General features: G+C 46.9%; 1 protein-coding gene across 2 annotated transcripts in view; it reads left to right on the top strand.

Annotated features, from left to right (window-relative positions):
- The window catches only part of SFXN5 (sideroflexin 5), a 198,000-nt gene that overhangs the window by 119,999 nt on the left and 51,473 nt on the right, over positions 1–26,528 (top strand). For both annotated transcript variants that reach the window (XM_078149254.1, XM_021001098.2), the window contains exons 11-12: positions 14,080–14,195; positions 20,912–20,997. In XM_078149254.1, coding sequence (XP_078005380.1) covers positions 14,080–14,195; positions 20,912–20,997 — 202 coding nt within the window. The remainder of the gene's footprint in view (positions 1–14,079; positions 14,196–20,911; positions 20,998–26,528) is intronic.

Raw genomic sequence — 26,528 nt, forward strand, 5'->3', positions numbered from 1 at the left:
CCCTTGCCTAGTCATCCAATGAACCGGGTGAGTGGGTTGGACCAGCTGATCTCTCCCAACTCTATGACTGTAATATTGCTCAGAGTACTGTGTGTGCTCCCACCCCCAGGAGTCTCATCACAGAACAAGCAGCCCCTCAGAGGGGAGTTAATGGTGTGAGGCCATCTCCCAGCCCACACTGGGGTGGGGCCCAGCATCAGACTGGCTGCTTGTGCCACTGGCCTCCATGGATGCTCTGGCTGGCCTACACTGTTGGAACTCCCCAGGCCCTCTGGGGGTGGAGCCTTAACATCCAAGGGAGTTTAGATCCAGGGCTAGAAGGACCTTTGAGGTCACTGAGTCCAACCCCTTCATTTTGCAGTGGAGGAAACTGAGGCTCAGAGAATGTAAATGACTTGCTCAGGGTCACCTGTGATTTGGACCCTGGTCCTCAGACTCCAGATTTCTCCTGTGCTCTTTTCACTGAACTTTGTAGTGTATCTTTCCTCTAGAGAGGGTGCTCTTTAAGGACTCCCCTAGTTTAATGGGGGAGATGGCGCCCAACCTCAGAGGATATTCAATGATGATGAGACAGGTCATTCTCCCAGGGAACTTCCAGCCTGGGGTGTGTGTGTGTGTGTGTGTGTGTGTGTGTGTGTGTGTGTGTGTTCACAGATATGATGTGAATATCCTTTTAAAGTGTTATTGATGCCTTGATGATTTACTCCTCATTCACTTCCTGATATACACATCTTTCCCCACCTTACCCATAACAATTAAAGATAGCTAAATAAAACCAGGGACAGTTAGGTAGTACAGTGGATGGAGCAATGGCTCTGGAGAGTTCAAAGCTGGCTCAGATACTTCCTAGCTGGGTGACTCTGGACAAGTCACTTCACCCTGTTTGCCTCAGTTTCCCCATCTGTCAAATGAGCTGGAGAAGGAAATGGCAAACCACTCCAGTATCCTTGCCAAGAAAATCCCAAATGGGGTCCCAAAGAGTCAGACAAGACTGAAAATGAAACAATAAAAACAAGTAAAACCATCTCACAAAACTCACTCTCCACCAGTAGTCCCTCACCCCTCTACTTGAGAGGAAGGAAGAGCCATGTATTTTCTGATCAGGCTTTCAAATAAAATACTCATACTGGGAGAGACACTTTGAATTTATATATCAATTTACACTTTTGGGAAATGTTATTAATAATTTGGTAATAAATACAAGGTGTTTCTCCTTTTTAGGAAGGCTAATTCTTCTCATTTTGTTAGGTCCTCCTATCATCCTCGTGAGCTAAACTAAAACAGGGACTGTCATCCCCAATTCTTCAGTTATGGAGACTGAAATCCAAGCATTTCCCAAGGTTAGTCACTGGCACAGCTAGGGCTGCTCGAACCCAGGGCCATTCCCCTTTCCTCCCCACCATACTGTTTTCTCTTAGCTTTTCAGATGAAGTTGAGAGGGCTAGGTATCATGGAATCTTACAGTTGGGCAAGAACTCCAAGGTTAACAAGTCCAGACTCCAATGAAATCCCGAATCCCATCTGTCCAGCCTCTGATGAGGCCCAGTTCATTCCATTTGGGTTTCCAACCACAATTCTAGTGGTTGGAAAGTTTTTTTTTCTTTTATTGAGTGGAAAATCTGCTTCTGTAGCTCCACACATCCCCCACCCCTCCTGGTCCCAGCTCTGTCCTTTGGGGCCAAGAAGAAAAGTCTTCTCATAATAATTAATAATAAAGGACATTTGTGCAGGACTTGGATGCAGTGTGTCCTTCGATCCTTACAACAACAAATTGTGGTCCCTATGGATTATACTATCATCATCATCATCATCATCATCATGATGCCCATTTTACAGATGAGGAAACTGAGGTTCAGAGTGACTTGCCTCTGGTCAAACAACTAGTAAGTGTCAGAGGTGAATATGAATCCTGGCCCTCGGACTCACAGTCCAGTACTTTCCCCACTGTCCCACATTGATTACCTCAGTCTCTCTCTCCCTCCCCCCTTCCACTCCCACACAAATCTTCTCTTCTCCAGACTAAATAGCTCCTGCCCTTCAACCAGTCAGACAGTCAATATGATTAAGCACCTGTTATATGCCCAGCACTGTGTTAAGGGCTGGGGATGCAAAGAAAGGCAAAACACAGTCCCTACTCTTGAGACAACTTTCAGATAACTACACATAAACACCCTTTCCGTACCCAGGTACATTGGAAGTAATCAGCAGAGGGCAGGCACTGGAATTAGGGGGATTTTGGAGGCTTCCTGGAGAAGGTAGGGTTTTAGCTGAGACTTGAGGGAAGCCACACTATTCCAAATGGGGTTTGAGCAGAGCAAACTACAGCAGAACCATCAGCTGCTGTCAGTAGTTACTTCAGTTAATTCAGCCTTTGATGGGAATTAGCTTTTTGGCTGCTATATATCACTGATGACTCACAGGGGAGCTTCCCGCCCCTAGCACATGAGGTCTTTTGCACTGTATCTGCTTTGTAAACATACCTCTGTCATGTTTCTTTGGGGAACTGATTTTTTGAGCCTATCTGCCAAACTTTACATTTCTCCCCAATAAATGTCATCTCAGTGTCAGCTCTGACTTTGAACGGCAAGAGTTGGTTTGGTTTTTTTTTCAGCTCTGGATTTTACACCATATCTGATAAGCTGAGGGCAGACCCTTCACTGTTTTACAGAGAAAGCAAGGAACTGGGAGGAATTCCATTATGCCCTATGTTTCTCAGTGTGTACATTAAAAAATAAATGTATGAGAGGCTTTGGTAGCATACATAGGCAGCTAGGTGGGCTAGTAGAGGCTAGAGCAGGACACAGAGCATTGTACCTGGAGTTAAGAAGACCAGTATTCAGATACTTACTAGCTGTGTGACCCTGGGCAAGTGATTTAACCTGTCTGCCTTGGTTTCCTCATCTGTAAAATGGAGATAATAATAGTACCTACCTCCCAGGGTTGTTGTGAAGACCAAACAAAAGAGTGTCTCTAAAGGGTTTTGCCACCCCTGATGTGCTGTCTCTGTGCATCAGCTGTTACTGCTTCACCTCTAACCCCTCTCTCCCCCTCCCCCAAGATTCCATAACAACTAACTTCTGAGCAGTATTTTGAGCCTGGTAGAGTATTGATGCAAGTGGAAAATCTCGGTTATTGGAGGTTTCTATTTTTACAGGAGGTGTATGTGCATGTGTGTGTGAGAGAGGGAGGGAGAGAGAGAGAGACAGACAGACAGACAGAGAGAGAGAGAGAGAGAGAGAGAGAGAGAGATGGAAAGAGAGAGCTTGTTGGCAACAGAACTGATTAGGGACCCATAATTAATTTGTTTAGGCCTTAATTAATTCTCCAGTTCTTTCTTATTTGTGGCCTGTCATGCCTAATTGTGTGTAGAGCCTTGTGGTTGATGAAGAGGTGGAATGAATGGTTGGGTGACCCTGGGCAAACAGGCTAATGAAAGGTCAGGGTCTCCCCATGTAGCACATGGTAGGAATAGATGAAGGAAACAACCATCTCACCACCACCACCCCTACCCCGTGCCTTCCCCAGCTTCCTCAGGCACCCTCCAGATAGGTAGGGGAATGCCAAGATATTCCCCAAGGCTCAGATCCCCAAAACAGGATGGTGGAAGGGGCAGCTGGGAAATGGAAATATCCTGTGGGGTTAGCAATGAGAGGTTTGTGGGAGCCAGAGGTAAACAAAGGTGCCCCCAATGCCTGGTTCAGCCTACAGCTTCTGTGGCAGGTACCCCAGGGACTCCATGTGCATGTGTGTGAAAGAGAGGGGGATGGAGGGAGGGAGAAGGAAAAGAGGAGAGAGGGGAGAGAAGAGAGGAGGTGAAAAAGAGATAAGGGGAAAGAGTAAAAAGAGAAAGGGGGGGAGAGAGGAAGAAGAGAGATAAACTAAGGGATAGAGATAAGAGGAAGAAGAAAGAAGGGGAAAGTTTAAAGAGAAAAGGAGAGAAATAAAGAATAAGGAAAAAGAAAGGGGAGAGAGAAAGAGAGGAGGGGAGAGAGAGGAGAAAGGGAAGGAGACAGAGAGGAGGGGGAGAGAAGGGAGAGGGAGAGAAAAGCAGAGAAGAAGTATAAAAGGAGAAAAAATGAGAGGGCATCCGAACATCCAAAATTTGGGTCCTTTCCTTGGGGAGCAAACTGTCTCTGTGCTGGGCTCTGCCTCCTGGATGCCTGCTTCAGGGCTCAGGTCCGTTGTTTGGATCTAGGGTTCTTGCGTCCCCTGAGTGCCGTCGTCCAGGTCTTGGTGACAGTGGCCTAGCTCTCCTCAGTCCGAGGCGGCACGCCCTCCCCCCTCCCCCCTCCCCCCTCCCCGCTGAGTTGCTGGGCCTTAATGAGACTTCTAGAGTTCCTTCATCATTATTCAGGCAAAGGAAACTTTGTTCTTGTTCAGTTGTTTTCAGTTGTGTCCAACTCCTTGTGATGCCAAGTGAAGTTTCCTTGGCCAAGATACCAGAGTGGTCGGCCATTTCCTCCTCCAGCTCATTTTATAGATGAGGAAACTGAGGCAAACAGAGTGAAGTGACTTGCCCAGGGTCACACAGCTAGTAAATGTCTGAGGTGGGATTTGAACGCAGATCTTCCTAGTTCCAAGGCTAGTGTTCTCCCTCCTCTCCCATAGTGCCATTCTCAGACCCACTGCGGCCCTCTGCATTATGAAAGCTGTGCTCTCAACACGTAAATCCCATAGAACAAGTGGCCACTATCCACTATAGCTCATTGGTGGATCAAAGGATCACAGCATTAGAAGCAGAAGAGATGTTAGAGGTCATTGAGTCAATCCTCATTTTACAGATGAGGAAACTGAGGCACAGGGGTCCTGTGAGTTGCTCAGGTATGTGCAGAGCCAAGATTTGGACCCAGGCCTTCCTGAACCCATGCCCAATACTTTATCTGTTACACCATCCTGATTGACTGCAGCCTTATTGACTCCCACCATGCATCTCTCCAGTGCCTTTGAAGGGTACAGATAAGAAATGGTGAATTTCCAGCAGAGGGAGCATAGCTCTAAGACTCTCCAATTATATTTGGAATATGGGGGGGGGGGTCATCTAGAATAGTTAGGGAAGACTTCCTAGAGGTAGTGAAACTGGGACTGAACCTTGAAGCCTGAGTAGGACATGGGTGGGCAGAGGGGAGGAGTGACTATCAGAGTGTGTTAGCAACTAGCATAGGCTGCCAGAAAGGAGGGTCCACACTGGGGGGTAAAGGGCATAAGGTCAGATAGGTAGAGTGTGACCAGACCACATAAGACCTTGAAGGCCAGCTAGAGGAATATGGCCTTTGTCCTGCAGACAGTGGGGAGCCATGAAAGGTTGCTGAGCAGGAGTATTTTGTTGGAACTCCTGTTTAAAGAGCCTAAGCTTGGGAGTCACTTCATGTTAAAACCTGGTTGAAGATTAATTTTTTAAGCCTCAAATTCCCAACCCTAGTTTTATGACACCTCAGTTATGAAACACCAGAAATTGTCAAAAATTAATAAGAAATGTATAAAAATGTGATTATAAGAATCAGAAGGCATATTGTGAAATTAAAGAAACATTAGGGAGTTATAGGCCCAAAGGCTGGGCATTCTTATCTTTGTACGACTTTCTCAAGAGACTTTCACATTTGTTTTTTTCACATCATCTTCACACCAGAACATACCATAGTAAAGAGGCAGTGTGACTCAGTGGGTAGAGCATTGCACTCAGCAACAGGATGATCTGAGTTTGAGTTGAGCTGTGTGACCATGAGCAAATCACTTAACCTCTCTGTGCTAGTTAATCAATAAACATTTCTATGTGCCAGGCACTGAAAAGTAAGCAAGCAAACAAACAAAAGCCAGAACATGGACCCTGCCTTCAAAGAGCTTACATTTTAGAGGGGAGACATAGACATAAGAACATATACATAATACAAGATACAGACACGCATACATATGCATACATTAAATGTGTATATGCTTACACACATACGTGTACACCACACACACACATATATGCATGCACACATGTGCATAAAGCACAAACACACAAATTATGGGCACACATGCACATACACGTTCACATGCTTGATTACATACGACACACATGCACACATGTACATATGCATGCACACACATGTCTATAAGCACGCATGTGTGTATGCAGTATATATGTTCATGTATACATGTGTATATGTGTATGTGTGTATACACATATATGTATACATGTGTTGTGGGGAGCTCCTAGTAGACAATTGCCCCTGCCCACGCAGGTCAGCCCCCACTCTATTTAACTGTCCTAGAGAGCCCCCAGGGCTGATGAGAGGGGATGTGATCTTCCCAGGATCTTGAACTCAGGTCTTCTGTACCATGAGGTCAACTTAATTTAATCTACTTACCATATAATTGATATATTTAAAGTGCTCCTGAACCTTTATAGTTCTATATACACATGAGTCATTGTTATTGTTATGATTATTATTAGAAAGGGCAAGGATGCTCTCCATTTTCTGACATGTGGAAGCTGAGGCTCCTAGAGGCCAAATGACTTAGCCAAGGTCACCCAGGAAGCCAGTGGCAGAAGCCGGGCAAGAGCCCTGGACTCCCAAGCCCCAGCCCAGGACCCCGAGCATTCTGCCAAGACTGGAGAGCCCCCACACTGAACACCCGGCTTGCTTTTCTTCATGGAGCTTTGATTTGATGTGAGGACATCTGCAGCAGCAGGAACATATTTCCCCCAGGACTTGACTCCGCGTTTGCTGCCGCAGGAACGAAGCCTCCTCTCCTCCAGTCTGTGACATCTCTCAGTATCGCTGCACCAATGTCAGTTATGCCTGGGTTTTGAATGGTGTCAATCCGAGTTGAAAATGTGCCAGCTTTCTTAACATCCTCACTAACAGACTGCTTAATTAACCTGCTGATACTGTCAATAATAGAAGGCGCTGGTGGTGGAGAAGGAGGAAAGGGAGGGACACTTTTTTCTTTCTTCCTTTGAATTACTTGAGCTACATAGCTCCTGAGGATTCTTGGGTAGGACAATGGGCCTTCTTCAAAGATGGGAGAATTGGGGGAGGGGTACTAACTGAACCTTAGAGCTGCTCCAACCTGACTTGGAACAAGAATCCCCTCAATCAATTCACAGTCAAGCAGCATTTAGTAAGCGCCTGTTGTGTACCAGGCTCTGAGTTTGGCTGAGAATTCAAAGACAAAAATGAAATGGTTGCTGCCCTCAAAGACTTTCCTCTATTGGAAGAAGCAGCATGTATGCAGCATAAATGTTTGCAAGATATAAACCAATCACCCAGCCAACCAGCATTATTAAGTGCTTTCTATGTGTCTCCAGCATTTATTAAGTGTATTTACTGTGTACCTCCAGCCCTTAACTATGCATTCTTCCTCCTCTCTCCTTTAGCCACATCCTTGGGCTTCAGCCCAAGCCTTTCTTGATTCTCCCATAGTCTTCTGGGGCGCTAGATCATACCCATTCTCTGCAACGTCAGCCCCTCAGTGGTGCTCCTTCCCCCTGTGCAACTGTGACCTGTATCCTGCCCAAGACTTCAAGAGGCGGTTTTGATGTTGCCGATCCAGAGACAAGACATTGGATTGATAACCTTGGAATCATAGGATCAGAGTAGGAAGGGAGCTCAGAGCCCATGTGGCCCCACCCATTCCTGAACTGGGATTCTCTCTACAATGGATCTGAAAGAGAGCTCAGTGGATATCACCAGAGGCAGAGTATTCCCCACTTCACATACCTCTTACAGTCTCAGTTTCTTCATCTGTAAAATGGAGATAGTAATATCTGCCCCCACCGGGCTGTTGTGAGGACCAATAAAAGAATGTTAAACATTTTGCAGATCTTAGAAGTATCACATCAATGACATCAATTATTTTGATAGATTTTGCTTTCAAACATCACGAGGAGCAGCTGATTGTCGCAGACTGCTCGTTCTTCTTTGGGACATCTCTCATTGTTAGAAAGTTTTCCTGTCATCTTGTCCAAATCTGCCTCTCCAAACTTCCTCCCATACCTCCTGGTTCAGCCCTCTGGGGCCAAAAGAAGAAAGCAGTCCCTTTCTCACCCTTTTGGGCCAGCTGCCCATCACATGCCAATGATAATCTCTTCTCCAGGCTGAACATTCCCAATCTTCATGAGAGTCCACGATGGTGCCATGGATGGAAATAGATGAATCAGAAGGAGAAACCAGTTGAAAGGGAAAGACTGTGTAAGCTTGGCTTTGGATTCACTTTGACATGTCAGTGGGGCATCTGAGTAGAGGTTAAGGAAGACCTTGAGACCCAAGTGAACTGCTCACCCAGCTGATAGGTAGCAAAACCAGGGTTCAAACCACGAGCTGACTTGAAACCCAGCGCCCTGGCCACTACGCCAGGTGGCCTTCCAGCACCCCTCTCCTGAAGGTGCTCTGTAGGGGCTGGCAATGGCAGAGACCTCACGTGCCCTGGCTTCCTTCCAGTCCAAGCACTGACCTCACCTTCTACAAGAGGCGTTTCCTGGTTGCCTCTCTCCCTAATGCCATCCCTTTGAGATTACCTTCTGCCTACTCTGGATTTCTCCAGAATATACCTCATTATTTACAAATTGTCTTGGAAGTTGTTTTTTGCCTCGCTTTCCATCCCCAGCACTTATCACAGTGCCTGGCACTAGTAGGTACATATTAAAACCTTTTAAAAATGAATTAATTGAGTGGACAAACCAAGAATGAGTGGATAAATGAAACCAGATTCTAACTGGCTTTGAAAGGCATTTCCTCTTTTTTTTTTTTTAAAAGGCAGGTCTCCCTTCCTAATCCCATTAGGTTTAGGCTGGATTAGAATGGATCTGAATCTCCTGAGCTCACTAGCAGCTTGTGGGGCAAGAAACACGAGCCTGGAGCCTGCTTTGGGGGAAGGAGAGAAGCTGTCCAGAGTGTACCTGCCCATCATTGGCCTTTGATGTAAGCCTGGATAATCCACAAAGTGGGTTTTCACATAGGAAGTGCATCTTCACAGACCTCCAGGGCTATTTGGGTTTCTTAGATGGAGCTGTGACCTCATTGGCTTCCTCCACCTGTGTAAATCTTAGCCCATCTATGTTGCCCCCTCTTGGGCCAGACTCATTCACAGCTTTCTGGGAGTTCTTCACTGAGAATCTGTCTGACCACCCCACTTTAATGCCTTTCTCTGCTTTTTTTTTTCTATGCCGAGAATAAGGTAGAGAGGGACTAGATTTGCAATTTCATAGGTATTAGGAAAGTCCTTCCAGTGTGGGCCAGAACCTTCTCTGCAGCAGATAACCCAACAGAATTGTCTTGAGCAATGAGAGGTGAAGTAACTTTACCTAGGGTCACACAGCAGGATGGGTCAGAGGCTGAACTGGTCTTCCTGATGCTGAAGCCTACTGTCTAAACATTATATAGGTCTGCCTTCCTATAGAACAAAGGTGTTCAAGAGATGGACTTTAGCAAAAAAAAAAAAAGCTTAAGGCTAAGAAAGCCCTGTAGAGTTTCCCCCCCAAAAAAAAATTCAGCCAAATTACTTCCTCCTGATCCTTCCTGGGTCCATCATCCACTGTAGTGCCTGCCTAGGATGCGCATGCGCACTCACACACACACACACACACACAAGTGTGCGTGTGTGTGTGTGTGTGTTTGTGATCTCACCTTCCTCCCTCTTCATCCCTCTATCAGGTCTCATGGAAGAAAAAGGAAAAATTCCAGTGAAACAGGCAAACCCAGTGAATAGAGGGCTAGATTTGGAGTCAGGAAGATCTGGGTTCAACTTTTACTCTGGGGCTCACTAGCTGTGTGACCATGGGAAAAACACTTAACCCCTCTGAGCCTTGGGCAACTAAGACCATACTGTCAGTGAGGATGCAATCAGTGTTGTTAAAAGAAACTTCCACACCAAAATTACAGGCCCTTGATATATTGATGGATTAATTCAGCATGCAGCCCATCCAGAGGAAGGGCCACATCTGTCTAGTTAATATCAGCTGACATTTCCATAGTATTTCAAAGCTTACCATGCTGAAATATATCATGTCATCTAAGGGAAGTAGTGTGGCCCAGAAGAAGATGCATTGGATTTGGAATTGCAGGATTCAGATCCAGGCTCTGCCACCTATGAGCTGTGTGACCTTGCTCCAGTCACTTTTCTATCTGGCCCTCAGAGGATTGGGCTACATGGACTCAGAGATCCCTTCCAGCTCCAAATCTGGGATCCTGCCATCCTCATTTGAATTTGACAGTAGCCATGTACAAGGACTCATCATACAGTGGAGTAGAAACAGAGGCTCAGAGAATGAAGGGGACTTGGAGTCAGGAAAACCTGGCCAGGTTTGGAATCCACCTCTCACAACACTAGACATAATCACATCTATTATTTCTATTGTAGGGAATAGGAAATTGAGGCTCAGACATGGAAAAACTGGTCTGTGGGAACTGAGATACGTATAGGCTATTGGTGGTCACATCAGTATGGGCATTCCTTTCAGCAATGCACACAACAGCCCAACCACTCTTGGCCATGTTCTCCCATAAGATTGCCCACGGGTCCATCCAAGGTGCTGGAAGCCTTCCTCTGGTCCTCTTGACATGGCAAAGAAGGCAGAGGAGTGCATGGGAGTTACCTCTCACTTTTGGCACATGACCAACAGCCCATTTTTTTCATTCAGCCATTTATTTGGTGGTATCCTTCATAATCTCTTCTTTATGATGCGTCATGGCCATCTCACATACACTATTGGCCTCTCTGCTGCCCTCTGACTCATCCCCTTGTTCATTATTATTATCATTGTTCATGATACACCCACACATACCCACAATACATTTTTAAATTTAATCTGCATTATTAACATTTTTTCCTGCACTTTCTTAAGTCTAGACAATCAACAGAACAATAAATCAAGCCTTGGTTTGTAGCATTTGCCAGTTTCTGAGGTGTAAATACTCACACTGAAAATTTAACAGTCGGCTCTCTCATGAGCCAGTCTGAGCTGGCTCCAGCACAGCCCTGCTTGCAACCCATGGTTACACACCTAGTGATGTTACAAGGGGGCCCAGCACACCCATGCTTGCAACCCATGGTTACACACCTACTGATGTTACAAGGGGGCCCAGCACACCCCTGCTTACAACCCATGGTTACACACCTACTGATGTTAGAAGGGGGCCATGAACCCAGGGCTTCCTCACTCCAGATTCCTTCACTTCTCTGAACCTGTTTCTACTCCATTATGCTGAGGGTTGAATGTTTTTTTAAACCTTACACTGAGACTGGAACTTTCCCTCTAAGAGCACCACCAGATCACAGATCTAGATCTGGAAGGGACCTAAGAAATTATCTAATCTTGTTCCCTCATTGGACAGATAAGAAAGCTGAATCACAGAGGGGTTGCGTGTACTCAGAGTCACACAGCTATTAGGTGGCAGAGCCCAGTTTCCAATTCAGGATCTCTGATACCAGGATTGTTTCCACTGGACCATGCTGTTGCCTCAGCCATCCTCTCTCTCTCTCTCTCACATTCCTGTGCCCATTTTCCCAAGGAGGCAGCCAAGCTGAGAGAAATGTGATGACACACAGTGAATCAAGGACAAATCTTTTCTGAGTTTTCCCCCATAGGACTGGGGTCTTCTGGAGGTCAGGGCTACATTGGTTTTGCTCTTTGCTTTCTTCTCCCATGTGAATCCAAGCTGCTTCTTTGTACCCTTCCCCCTTCTCTCCCTAGCAATCTCCCTCCTCCACCCTGCCTGCTGCCCCTGCCAGGTGCTCAGTACAGCTGTGGGGCCTGGCTGTTTCACCGAGGGGTCCATAATGACAGCTCCTCCTCACCTGGCCCAGCCTGGCCTCATGGGCCCACCCTCTCCCCAAGATGTGAGCTCTCTAGAGCCCCACATCTTTCCCACATACCCCCACTAGCACCAGACTCCCAGAGCATATGTAGCTCCCCATTCTCCTTCCTCCTGCCCTCCCCCACCATGCCGTCCTCATCCTCACTCTGGCTCCCCAAACCCTCATCCCCCCCCCCAGCAGAGGGAGTGTAAGCAGCAGGTGTTGACGCTAATCAGCATTCACAGCCGAGAACTGCATTAGCTCCTGGGCTCACACACTCCCCAAAATTAAACACTCATTATACAAAATTAATTGACATTAATTAGCAAAAATTAAAACTTTAAATGCTGTGCAACGCGCTTTTTGCGGGGAGGAAGGAAAGGAGCAAGACCACTTAGTGTCTTTCTCTGGCCACCCCTCCATCATCCTCTCTTCTCCCTGCATTTTTATTCCCAAGCAGGTCGTGGGGAGCCCAGCAGCCCAGCTAGTCTGGGTAGCTCCCCAGATGAGGCCTGCTCTGCCCAGGTGGGGCAGACGCTGCCCCATGAAGCAGATGGTGGTCCTTTCAGGACGTTTCACAGCTGACAATCTAGGAAGCCTCTCAGTCCGCCTAGCCCGCCGCCCCTCCCCTTCCACACCCCAACCCCCCATTTCCAGAAGCAAAGATATCTAATTAAGGGATTGGGCGCCATGGGTCTCAGCTGCTCAGACCCCTCTATGCTCTGGGGCTATGCTGGGGAGCAGATCCCAGCACCTGGTGGCACCTAGTAGGTACTTAATCAATGATTGTTAATCAATCGATCACGAGTGATGGAAACCAGGACCAGCCAGCAGCAAGGTTATGATGCCAGCCGATTCTGTCCCCAGCAGTGCCCTTACTTCCTCTGTGCCCTCCTCTCCAGGGGTCTCATGCCCATATGCTGCTGTCTTGTCACAGAGGAAAGTGGGGTGGATTTGGAGGCCCCGACCTGGCTTTTGCTACTTCCTCACATGTGTGACCCTGGGCAAGTGATTTCTCCTCTCCTGGGAAAGTAACTCATTACCTATAAAATGAGCAATTTGCCCTGGATGACCTCCAAGGTCCCCACGTAGTCTAAGGTAGAATTCTTTGATTAATAATAAGTATTATTGTCATAACAACAATTATAGCTAAGGAATATCAAATGAAAGTCTATTTGAAAAATGTTTGCAAATTTCAAAATACTTTATAAATGTTCACGGTTGATAGACTCATTCACACTCACTGAGGGTTGCATATGTACGGGGGGGGGGGGGGGAAGAGGGGGACAGGAAGTGTGTATTCAAAAGAAGACCCTGGAAAGAATGGTGTGTACAGTGTAGGACCCAGGTGAGGAGCTGCTGATAGGGGAATTACAATGAGTGCAGAAAGGAAGCCTTCCTTTCTAGGGCCCCTGAACTCATGCTGGGAAGGTGGCTTCCTACCCTGTCTATGTCCAGGGAAGATCCTGGCAGTAGCTGGCATGCAGCCCTCAGACCTGCTGTCCCTTCTCTCAACAGGATAATGTTTTTGTCTCCCTTGCTCAAAGGGAACAAAATTCTGCAGTCAGCATTTATTAAGCCCTTACTATGTACCAGGCCCTGTGCTAAGTGCTGCAGATTCAAAGAAAAGCAAAACACAGTCCCTGCTCTCAAGGAATCACAGTCTGATGGAAGAGACAATATGCCAACAACGATGAACACCTACATCCCCGCTCCCCTGAGCACCACCTTAGAACCTAGGCTCAGGTGTTAATTTAAGTTGTCAGCAGACATGTGCAGGACAGAGCTTGGTTGGTTTGGGGACAGGTAGGACACTCCTCTGATAATCTGAAGAGGGCAGGAGCCACATTAACCTGTGGCAGAGACAGACTGAGTTGTTCCTTGAAGAAAGCTAGGGATTCTAAAGGGCAGAGGTGAGGAGGGAGGGCATTCTAGGTATGGGGTATGGAGGCAAGAAATGACATTTCAAGTTTGAGTAGCAACAAGCAGTCTGGTTTAGATGAAATTCAGAGTGCATGGTGGGGTGTAATGTCGACTAGATAAGCCTGGCTAATAATAATAATAATAATAATAATAATAATAATAATTAATAATAATAAAACAGGCTAAGAACCTGTTTGTGGAAAGCTTTACATGCCAAGCAAGGGAATTAATCTCCCCAATTCCCCAAAGGCCTCTATGTCTCGGAGAGGATGGTAGGTAGGGTTGCAATGGAGCTGGCTTCTGGTTATCATGTCCCCTTTTACTCACCCTCTCTTCTCCCCTAACTACTTCTCTTCTCTGCTTTCCCCTACCCAGCAAGTGCCAATATCTGCAACGTGGTCCTGATGAGGCACAATGAATTGGAGGAAGGAATTGATGTCCTGGACGGTGATGGCAACATCGTGGGCTCCTCAAGAATTGCAGCCAGACATGTGAGTCTGGGCCCTGGGGCCAGGGGGTGGAGAACGGGCAGGGAACTAGCCTCTGATCGCTTTCATTCGTCTTTTTTTTTAATCAGTCAGCAGTCATTTATTAGGTACCTGCTGTGTGCCAGGCCCTGGGTTAACAGTCCTGAAAAAGCAAAAATTAGTCCCTGCCCTCCAGAAGCTTACATTCTAATGGGTGAGACAACATACAAATATCCAAGCACATACAAGACACGTAAGGGAAAAGGGTCCCTAGGCCTGAGTTCTGATTCTTCCACTTATTTCCCAGGTGACCTGGAGCAAGTCATTTACCTTTGGGCTTCCCTTGGTTTCTCTGTAAAATGGGAGAGTTGGATTCAATGATCTGTTAGGTGTCTAGCAGAGACCTTTTCCTGGGATCCTGAGGGCAGGCACATTTTAAAAGGAGATGGCAGAGCACAGGACACTGTGAAAGGAGTGAAGGATGTTGGGGGAGGGGGTCCTGGTCACTCAGGTCACTGCCCACCTGGCAAGAGAAGTGGTGAAAACAAGAGGTGAAAGTCGTGCAGAGAAGCTTTGCCTTGTTTCGCTTTGCCTTGCCTGAGATCCAGGTGTGAGGGAGAAGGAGCTTTGTACTCCCACCTCTTTCCTTGTTTTTCAATTATCAAACATTCCTCTTTCACCTGCCACTGATGTCTTTCATTCTTAATTCAGTTAGACAGTTATTAAGCATCTAATGTGCTGATCCTGGGAGTATAAAGACAGAATCAAAACACCCCAGCCCTCAAAGGGCCTCAGTTCTCCTGGAATGAGCTTTATCCCTATCTCTTCATGCACAGCAGTCCTGCCAGTGATTAAAATGCTCTCATCCTTCTTTCTTCAGGTCCTTCTGCTCACACTTGCTCTCTGCTCACCCCAGGCCACTCCCTAGATCATCTAACCCTTGACAAAACTGGGAGGTAGAGGAAGGCAATATGCCTCAGCTTGGCTGCTGCTTACTCTGATGCCTGCTCCCTACCCCCACATACTGACCCACAGATGTTAGGTACAGTGGGGAAAAAAATTGAAATCTGGAGTCCAAGGCTCTGGGTTCGAATCTTGGCTCTGCTACTTCCTGGCTGCAGTCACTTTGCCATTCTGGGCCTCTGTTTCCTCAATTGTAGAATGAAAGCATCGGACTAAGTGAACTCAAAGGTCCCTTTCATGTCTAAATCTATGCTCCTATGACCCTGGCCTGTCCTCACTGTGCCATGCCCAATCCTTTAGACCAGAGATTCTTAACCTCCTTCATGTCACAGCCACGTTTGACAGTGTAGAGTGAAGCCAATAGACTCCTTCTCAAAATGAATATAGATCAGTTCTTTTCTCTTTTCTTTGATCTCTTTGGGATATGAACCTAGTAGTGGTATTGCTGGATCAAAGGGCATGCTCAGTTTTATAGCCCTTTGGGCAAAGCTCCAAATTGTTCTCCAGAATGGTTAAATCAGTTCACAACTCCACCAACGGTGCATTAGTGTCTTTATTTTTCCACATCCCCCTCCAGCATTTTTTATTTTTCTTTTCTGTCATGTTAGCCAATCTGATAGGTATAAGGTGGTAGCTAAGAGTTGATTTAATGTTCATTACTCTAATCAGTAGTAACTTAGAGCATTTTTTCATGTGGCTGTTAATAGCTTTGATTTCTCCTTCTGAAAACTGTTCATATCCTTTGGCCATTTATTAACTGGAGAATGGCTCTTATTTTTATAAATTTGGCTCAGTTCCCTATATATTTGAGAAACGAGGCCTGTAGAAGAGAAACTTGCTGTAAAAGTTTTTTCTTCCAACATTCCTGTTCTCCTTCCAATGTTAGCTGCATTAGTTTTGTTTATGCAAAAGCTTTTTAATTTCATGTGATCAAAATTATCTACTTTACTTCCTGTGACCCTCTCTATCTATTGTTTGATCATAAACTTTTGCCCTATCCGTAGACCTGACAGGAAAATTTTTCCATGCTTCCCTAATTTACTTGTGATATCACCCTTTATACCTAAATCATTTATCCACTTTGACCTTATCTTGGTATATGGTGTGAGATGTTGGTCTGTGCCTAGTTTCTGCCAAACTGCTTTCCAGTTTTCTCAGCAATTTTTGTCAAATGATGAGTTCTTGTCCCCAAAGCTTGGTGCTTTGGGTTTATCAAACACTAGATTACTGCGGTCATTTACTTCTGGGTATTGTGTACCTAACCTACTCCACTGATCCACCACTCTATTTCTGAGCCAGTATCAAGTAGTTTTGACGATTGCTGCTTTATAATACAATTTAAGATCTGGAACGGCTAGACCATCTTCCCTAGCTTTTCTCTTCCTTAGATCCCTTGATATTCTGGACCTCTTGTTCTTTCAGATGAATTTTATTATTTTTTCTAGCTCTATAAAATAATTCTTTGGTAGTGTGATTGGTATAGCTTATATAACTTCCCAAAAAAGTAGGTTAACCTAGGCAGAATTGCAGCAAGCATTTGTTAAGTGCTTAGAATGTGCCAGGCACTGTGCTAATTGCTGGGAATACAGAGAAAGGATAAACACAAAACAGTCTCTGTCTTCAAGGAGCTGACATACTCATTTTGGAGACAACATGTAAGTGAATAGTTACATGGATAGTACATACTGAGAAGGAAAGTTTCCTCAGAAGGGAAGGCTTAGGAGGCTGGGAGGCCTGGGGAGGCCTCATAGATAAAAGCCAGAAGGGGTCTCAGAGGCCATTTACCCAGAGACATTGATGAGAAGGACTAGAGGCACTTGAAAGGGGTGGGCAGGGCATTCCAGCCATGGAGGATGGCTTGTTGGAAGGCAGATGGAATGTTCAGTTCACTGAATAGCAGGTAGCCCAATGTGGCTAGAGCACCCAGCACAGGAAAAGGATGAGGACTGAAAAGGTAAGTCAGAACCCACTGTGAGTGGCCTTAAACATTTGCACAAAGAAGTTGTGTTTTATCCTGGAGGCAATAGGAAGCCAGGAGGAGATAGTAACAGGACCAAATTTGTCTTAGAAATGGATTTTGACATTCATGTAGAGATTGGACTGGAGTAGAGAGAGAGATTAGAAGTCGCAAAATCAATTGGGAGGCAATTGCAATATCCCAGTCTGGACTAGGGTAATATTCATGTGAATTGAAAGAAGGGTATGGAGCCGAGAGACATTGTGGGAAGTAGGATTGACAAGGTTTGCAACTGAGTGGGGAAGGGTGAGCAAAGAGTTAAGCATGCCATTGAGGTCGTGGGCCTGGGCAACTGGAAGGGTGGTGGTGACCCCAGTGGAAAGTGAGCAGAATGGCAGATGAGGAGGAAGAAGGAACTCTCCTTTGGACATGTGTTTGCTATGCCAATGGGATAGTCAAGCAGAGATGCCCAGCAGATAAGGACTTGGCACTGGCCCCACTAAGGAGAGAATTTCAGGCTGGTGATAAAGATTTGTGAGGCCATTGTGCAGAGGTGGTCCTTGAATTCCTGGAAGCTGTTGAGAAACAATAAGGGACAGAAGAGGGCCCAGGACAATCCATCTACCAACAAGCATTTATTAAGTGCCATTATGTGCCAGGCAGTGTGCTAAGTGCTGGGGATGCAATGGCAAAAATAAAACAGTTCTTGCCTGCTTGCCCTCCGGAGGTTTCCATTTTTACAGGAAAACATGGACATATATCAGTAAAAACAACATAAATTCCAAATAGATAAAGGTAGCTAAGGACCAAGCAGTCAGGGAAGAGAGGGTGCTAGCAGGTTGGGGTGGGGGGAGATCAGGAAAGGCTTCAGGGAGAAGATAGGGATGGAGCTGGGTCTTGAAGGAAGTGAGGGCTTCTCTGAGGCAGGGGTGAGGCAGGAGCATGTTCCAGGCATGGGACACAGCCTCTACAAAGACACGGAGGCAGGAAAGGAGTGCCATACGTGTGGTACAGAGATAAGGCCACTTTGGCTGCACTGGCAAGAGGAAGTTGGCAAAGCTTAGTGGGGCCAGTTGGGGAAGGGCCTGAAAGGCCAAATGGAGGGGTTTACATTTTCTCTTAGAAGTAAAAGAATGGAGTCCTAGGGGACATCCACGCTAGGAGGGCAGGGCAGGGATAATGGTCCAGCCAAAGGAACCGAATGGGTCGTACAGACAGGAAGAGCACCAGAAGAGCAGTGTCGTTTCAACCGAAGGAGAAGAGGTTGTCTAGATGGGAGGGGGAGGTTACCTATGTCAACTGAGAAAAAGCCATTGGGTTTGGCCATTAGGAGATCACTGCCTTCCATCTTGTGTGCCTGCACAAAAGGATGTATAGTGGTACTGAAGGAATGAGAACCAGAGAGCCTCTCATAGCCATCCTGTTCTACTAGAGGCAGTGTGGTATAGTGGCTAGGTCACTGGACTTGGAGTCAGAAAGATATGGGTTCAGATCCCATCTCAGATACCTTCCTGCCCTGCTTAATAGTATTTTATTTTTTCCATCTCAGACACTTACTAGCTGTGTGACCTCGAGCAAGTCACTTACCCTGTATGCCTTTGTTTCTTCATCTGTAAAATGACTCAGTGACTTCTAGGGTCTCTCCCATCTCTGATCCTATAAACTCCCTCATTGTACTGATGAAGAAACTGAGGCCCAGGGCAATGAAGGGATTTGCCCAATCACATAGGTAGTTGGGATTTGAACCCAGAACCCTTGACTCCAGAGCATGGTCTGGCCACTAAACTATGGGATATTCTCAACAACAGTTGCTTTCTCATGTCCTTTTTGCAGCTAGTTGGGGAAAGCAAGCACAGGGGTGATCCCAAAGAACACATGACCTCCAAAAGCATCTAGAATGTAGAACAAAATGATTTGGTGTCAAGAGTCCTTCTGCACACTCTGTGGCCCAGACTGAGTCTGTCTTCCCAGAACTCACCAGGAGGGCCCTGTGAGCTTCTGCGGAAGCTAGGCTGGGGTGAAACCAATTAGCCTACCTGAGGGTGTGGAGCAGGGGTTTTAGCTGGAGCTGCTGAAGAAGGCAAGTGATAGATTCTACCCAAATGCCAGGACCCAGAGCGACAGGTCAGAGTGAGAACTCAGGATCTCCAAAGCAAGGCTCTTCCGGGGAAATCTCTGCTGTATTGTGAGGGGTTTGTTGTCTTACGGTTCCAAATACCTGGCACCATCATTAAAAAGTCAAATGCTCCCACTCCCAAAAGGGACCTTGACCTAATCCACTGAGATCCCCAGGAGGCCAGCGGGAGACTTTGTTTCTGTCTCCTCTCTCCAAGTCACTCCATCACCCTCACCTTGCCAAGCAAGCCCCAGCTGTTTTTTCTCCCTGTTCCTTCCAACACCTGCTTTTTGCTTCTTTCTTTTTTTTTCTTTTAAGCATCTAAACTCTGCCATATGCTCATTTCCCCCTCCCTCCACCCCCTGGCGGTGTGACAGCAGCGTCCTTGTCTCCTCGGTCTCTGTCCTCACTCTTTCTCTGGATCTCAGGCAGCTTGTCACAGGGAGAAGGAGGGGGCCATTCCAGACCCCACCCCACCCCCAACATGCACACACATATACACATGCCCTCAAACTCCCAGAGCTGGTTCAGAATGGTTAATTAAGGTGTCTACACTGGCTTCCACACTTGCTAAACGTCCCTGGCGGGAGTCTGCAGTCGAGGAATTTGGGTGTCTGGTACTAATGTATTTCCATTTCAAAGCATTGTTCCAGCTGATTTGAATCTGCTCTTTAAAAAACACGTACAGTAAGAGTGTGTGTGTTGGGGGTGGGGAAGGTTTTTTTTTTCAAAAGAACCACTTTCTAATAGATTCTATGCATAATGTTAACATAGTCTTGAGTGCCTTCCCTCCAAGATTATCTCCAATTTATCCCGTATATATTTTGTTTGTACATACATAGCTGCTTGCATGTTCTCTCCCCCATTAGACTGAACTCCTTGAAGGCAAGGACTACTGGGTTTAAGGAGTATTTTTTGCCTTTCTTTGTAACCCCAGTGCTTAGCACAGTGCCTGGCATATAGTAGGCACTTAATAAATGCTTGTTGACTTGACATGGATTGCCTTGAAGCCAGATCTACACACACACACACACACACACACACACACACACACACACACACACATGCACACACATGCACAAATAGCAGGAACTCCCATCTCTACTTCATTTGAAGCAGAGCCATAACTAGGGCAAGGTAACTGGAACTTTGTTCCAAAGCACCAAAATTTAGAAGACATTGAAAGTATTTCCTCTACCTAACTACTTCAGACAATCTCCCCAACCACTACCTCTACCACAACTATTCACCCATGATAATAATTCCTAATTATGACATTGGCTTTACATTTTACAAAGGGCTTTCTCTAGTGACACCCTATGATACAGGCAGTTTAAAGATTATCCCCATTTTGCAGATGAGAAAACTGAGGCCCAGAAATGAATGTACCTTGTTCAGATGGTGATTCTCTAGACCAGGAGTCTTGAGGCCACATGTGGCCCTTTAGGTCCTATGACTGAGTCCCAGCTTCACAGAACAAATTCCCTTCTGCAAAACCTGGCCTCAGGCAAAAGGCTGCACCCAAAGACCTAGAAGGCCACAGGTTCTCCACCCCTGTTCTAGATCACCAGCTGCCCTAAGCAGATCCAAATTAGCATGGTTTTGTAGGGATGATGAGGAAAGGGAGATTTGGTGTGGAAGGGTTGCCCTGGGACCCCAGCCCAGACAGACAAGCTCACCTAACCCTTTTGCTTGGCCCCCCAGGCACTGATCGAGACGGCCCTGACTCGAGTGGTCCTCCCCATGCCCATCCTGGTTCTACCTCCAATCATCATGTCTGTGCTGGAAAAGTAAGTCTGGAGGGTGGGAGGGGGCCAGGGCAGCCGTGCCCCGGATAAAGGCAGGAAGAAAGGAAGGGCCAGTGTGGTCTGGCGGGCAGAGAGCTGGCCCAGAATCATTTCAAGGCCCACTTCTACCATCTGTGTGACCCTGGGCATTTCAATTCCTCGATCTTTCAGGCAACTCATTAAAGTCTAAAAGCAGAAAAGATGCTAACCTACAATAGTGGAGGAAGATTCTTCACTGGGAGTTCCTTAAACTAATGAAATCAGAGGCTAAAACCAAAAAGAGAAAGGAAGGCAAGATCGGGGGTTGGCCCTGGGAGCTCCTGCCTTGGGGGCAGGGCCTGTTTTGTGGCTTCCAGGCATGAAGCAAGCGTTTCATCAATGCTTGTTACAGACTACCACGACTCATTTCAATCCCACACACATGACAAAAAGTGCCTGTTATGTCAACAAGCATTTATTAATACCAGGCACTGGGATTAGGGACAAAGGAAAACCATCTCCTGCCCTCAAAGAGCTTACATTCTACTGGGGGGAGGGGAGAAGGCAGTGAGGATACGTCATGTGCTCTGGTAAGCATAGAACTGGGATGAACTCAGTGTATTTGGGAGACAAGTCATCAAAGACAACTCAGCAGGAGAGAGGGCAAGTGTTAGGAAATAAGATTGGAGAGTGAGGCCTTGAAGGCCAGACTAAAAATCATTTATATGAATCATGTGAGCCATAGGGAATCCTTATATAGATTCTTAGGAGGGAGGCAGGATTCTGGGTGACATGATGAAAGCATTACTTCGGGGAGACTGACCTGGAGATGGTGTGCAAGATGGATCAGAGGGGAGAGGGGCTGGAGGCCCCTACAGACGTGATCTGTGTGTGAGAGAATCCTTCCCCCTGGTCTGAGGTGTGGCAGATGTACTTATTAAGCACTTACTGTATGCCAGGCACCATGCTAAGCACTGGATATACAAATATGAAAAAAGAAAGGCAGTCCCTGCTCTCAGGGAGCTTATAATCTAATGGGGGAAGGAAGCTGAAAAGTTGGGAGAGGGGAGACAGTGTGAGGTACCTGACATGGAGGCATGATGGGAAATCAGCCAGAAAAGTCCCAAAGCAGAGCAGCAGTGCAGAGAAATGAGGCTCACACAGCTGGTAAGAGTCTAAGGTTGGATTTGAACTCAGGTCTCCCTGACTCTAGGTGTATCAGTCTACCCACTGGTCCCCCTAGCTGCCTCTGAGCAGTTTAGTGGGATATGAAGAAAATTTTATCTAGAATCCAAAGCCCAGGTATGCTACAGATGCCCCTGGTTAAGTATTCCTCTCTGGGTCTCAGTTTCCTCCTCTTAAAACAAAGGTCTCTTTCAAGACTCTGTTGGATTATCCCAAGTCCATTAGACTTTCAGAAGGTCAGTCACTTGGGTCAGGTAAAAGAACAAAAGGTCATAGGGTCATAAATCTAGTGGTAAAGCAATTTGTCCAAAATTACATACTTAGTAAGATTTGGGGCTGAGATTAGAACCCAAGTCTCCAGTTCCCCAAGTCGGTGTTCCACCTTAGGCCCCTGGGGTCGGCCTTGAAACCAGCAGGCCTGTGCTAGGGCAGGACCAGCCTTCCCTGCAGGGCAGCTTGTCCCAGCCCCCCTGGTCCCTCGGGCCTGGGCAGTTACCAAAGTTATTTGCCTCCATGCAGACACACAGGACGAGGTGCTCACCTTCCCGCCTAAATTTCCTCCATGCTCCTGCTTACATGTAGGCCAAAGTGGGGTCCCGAAGGTTCTGGTCCCTGGGTGCGGAGGAGGCCAGCCCTTCATTCTCCGGGTCTCCAGGCAGGGTTCTGAGGCAGCTCCTCAGGCCCAGGAGCTGGGTCTTGCTTCTCTTCCCTGCACGTCTCACATCTCTCCATCTGCATATTTTAACTTGCCCAGCTGCCTTCCTCATCTCTCATGCCATTTTTTTCTGGCTCTCCTGGCATCTCTCCTCTCCTCCTGCTGTGGGTTTTAACTCTGGGCCTGCCTTCTTGGCTGTTCAGAGAGAACTGGCTTCTCCCCATCACCCCCACCCCCAGCTTCTGTATTCCCCCTCCCCCAGAGCTGTCCAGGCTGCAGTACCTGTTGGTGGAGGTGGTAGCAGAGGAGGTGAGAGCAGGCCCGGGCTCACCCAGCGACACCATTCCCTTCCTTACACAGCAAACTACCAGTCTTGTGGCTTGGAGGTTGTTGGACCAGTCCTTTGGAGCATCATAGGGTCATGTTGTAGAGCTAGACAGGACCTCAGAGGCCATCTGTCTACACCCCTCATTTACAGGTGAGGAAACTGAGGCCCAGGAGGATTCAGTCCAATTCATACAATTAATATGCATCACCTGTGGGATCAGAACCCAGGTTCTCTGACTCTAGGCAGTGCTGCCTCCCTTCAGGGTTTAGGTCCTCACCCCATCCGCATCCTCTCAGTTAGACCCCACTGGGAAAGGGAGGAGGGGGCAAGTCCCCAGCAATTCAATTCGGTTCAGTTCAACTCTACAAGGCTTCCTCTGCCCCAGGCTCTGTTCTGGGAGCTGGGGACATACAGACAAAAATGAGGACCTTGGGAACCATCTAACCCAACTCCATCATTGTACAGATAAGCAAACTGAGACCCAAATCAAGTGACTTGCTCAAGGTCATGCAGATAATAAGGTCGGAGGCAGGATTAGAACCTGAGCCTTCTGACTCCAAATCGAGCTCTCCTCATGGCTCTTGAGTTTGCCAGGAGGATACAATGTGTCCATTTAGAAGTAATGTTAAAGTTAAATACAAAGTAATTGAGGATGCAGGAAGCACTAATGGGTAATCAGGCCAGGTTTCTTGTAGGAGGGGTCCGGGTATCTGGGACTTGGGAAGTGACATCATATTTCTTCCCTCCCAACTCTTAACCTGTACCTCCCTCTTCTCAGTAACTCCTGGCAGCTCAGGACACCCAAGAGGAGAGTCTGAGGTGGAAGGAGGCCATGGCTTTAGGGACCACTGATAGGAAAGTCCTCAGTCTTGTCCTGACCATCTGTCAAGGAGAGGGCAGGGTCAGCGAGGCGTCCCCAAAGATTTCCCCTCCCACTGTTGCTCAGTCCCTTATTCTCCTCCGAGGTTCTAGCACCCAGTCCAGATCCCCATGGCTGTTACTTACCAGCCACCAAGACACGTCCTTCTTTCCTTGAGTTCAGTGCCAGGACTCCCAATCTTTTTCTCCTCGCCAATTTCTGCCCTGATACTAGGGGACAGCAGCATACATATTGGTGTTGCCTCAAATGGCCTAACTCCCCAGTTCCTCAATCTACCTGTTTCTCATGGCCAGTAGTACTTTGCTGCACTTTGACCTTATGTAGAGGTGGTTATACCCTTGATCTGGTCACCCACCACTCTTCCATTTCCGTGTTTATGAACTCTGAAATCCCTTTATCTGATTCCATCTTTCCCTCTCCCGTATAACCCCCCATCACTGTTCTTCAGTCATACCATGACCTCCATTGCCTTCACCCCTGAATCCTTTCCTGGACCCTATTCCCCAAGTTCATACTAGCTACACTCTTCTCCCTTCCCTCCTCTAAACCTCTGGTGGTCCAGTTCAACTCCATTCCTTGTCTTAGCACCAAGAAGGCCTGGCCAAACCTCAGCCCTGGGTTACTGCCCTCATCACCCTCTTTCATTCCTATTCATGTGCTGCTCAACAGAGCTGGAGAAAACTGCAAAATTATACTGAATCCACCACAAATTAATGTTCCCTCATCTCAGCTGGGTTCTTGCTCCCAGAAGGCAATCCTTCAACTCCTCCCAAATGGATTAGCTAGCAGACTGTCTCCAGTGGCTCTTCCACATTCTCATCTCTCCTGTCCCATGACACCCCCCTGTCTGCTCTCAGATGCTCTCAGCTGCTTCATATTTCATTGAACAAAATGGAGACCATTGACAGAGAGCTTCTCCTCCTGTCCTGCTCAGCTCAATGCTCAGCTGTCTTCCCTTGTTCCTTCCTCCTTCACCCTGAAGGAATGGCCCTTCTCCTTGCCAAGGCCAACCCTTCTTCGAGCACAAGTGGTCCCATCACACCCTATCCTCTCCAGAGGATTGCTCTTACTGTCATCTCTACTCTCTTATTTTCAGTCTCTCCCTGTTTACTCCCCCATCCTTAAAAACTCTCACTACATCCTACCTGGGCAGGTAGGTGGTACAGTCTACCAAGCCTGGAGTCAGGAAGACCTGAGTTCAAATCTGGCTTCAGCCAACACTTACCTAGGCAAGTCACTTACCTCTATTTACCTCAGTTTACTCATATGTAAAATAAGTTAGAGAAGGAAATGGAAAACTGCCCCAGTAACTTTGCCAAGAAAACCCCAAATGGGGTCACAAAGAGTCAGACATGACTGAAAAATGACTGAACAACAACAGATCCTACTGTCTCTGCTCTTGCCCTATACCTCTCCTCTCCTTCTCAGCTTATCTCCTTGAAAAACATCTACGTTTGGTGTCTCCACTCCCCCCCCTTCTCAACCCTCTGTGCCCTTTGTCTTCCAACCTCATCATTCCATTAAAACTGTCTTCTCCAGAGCTACAATGATCCCTTAACTGCCTCATCTAATGGTCTTTTCTGGGTCTTCATCCTGACCTTTCTGCAGTCTTTGATACCGTTGACCGGCCTCAATTCTAGGATATTTTCTCCCTGCTAGGTTTCATGACACTCTTCTCTTCTGCCAGTTGGATGTTTCTTTCTCAGTCTCCTTTGCTGGATCTTCCTTCAGATAATTCCCACAACTTTCTAAGGCTCTGTCCCAAGTCCTTTTCTAGTCATAGACTCACTTAGCAATCTCATCACCTCCCATGGGTTCCACGATCATCTCTATGAAGATGATTCTCAGGTCTGAGTGTCTAGTACCTTTCATGACCTCTGATTTTGCATCATCAACTGCCTTCTGGGCATTCCACAGGCACCTCAAATTCAATGTGTCCAAAACAGAATTCATTACCTCTTCCCACCTCTGCCCCCCACTGTCCTTTCTCCCTGACTTCCCAAGTACTGACAAGGGTGCTGCTATCTTCTTAGTCACCCTGGCCCTTCACCTCGAGGTCAACCTTGACTGGTTGGTCACACTCATCCCACTGAGTCAACCAGCTGCCAGACCTTGGAATTTTTACCTTCACAGTATCTCGCATATCAGTCCCCTTCCCTCCACTCTTATGTAGCCAGGTCCCCTTCAACTCTCACCTGGACAAAAGCTCTTTAATAGGCTTTCCTTCCTCAAGGGCCTCCCTACTCCAATCCATTCTCCACCCTGTTGCCAAAGTGAGTTTTTTAAAGCACGTATCTCACCATGCCAACCCTCCACACAATAAACTCCAATGTCTCCCTAGTACCTCCAAGATTAAATAGGAAGGCCTATCTTTGACATTTAAAGCTCTTCAAAGCCAGGTGCCTTCCTGCCTCATCAGCCTTCTTAGACTTTACTCCCTTCTGCATACTAGGGATCTTTTAGCTATCTTGGCCTACTGTGTGATCCTCGCATACAACACTCTGTTC

Source organism: Phascolarctos cinereus, unplaced genomic scaffold, assembly GCF_003287225.1.
Source record: "Phascolarctos cinereus isolate Bilbo 61053 unplaced genomic scaffold, phaCin_HiC Scaffold_2;HRSCAF=192, whole genome shotgun sequence".
Classification (NCBI taxonomy): Eukaryota; Metazoa; Chordata; class Mammalia; order Diprotodontia; family Phascolarctidae; genus Phascolarctos; species Phascolarctos cinereus.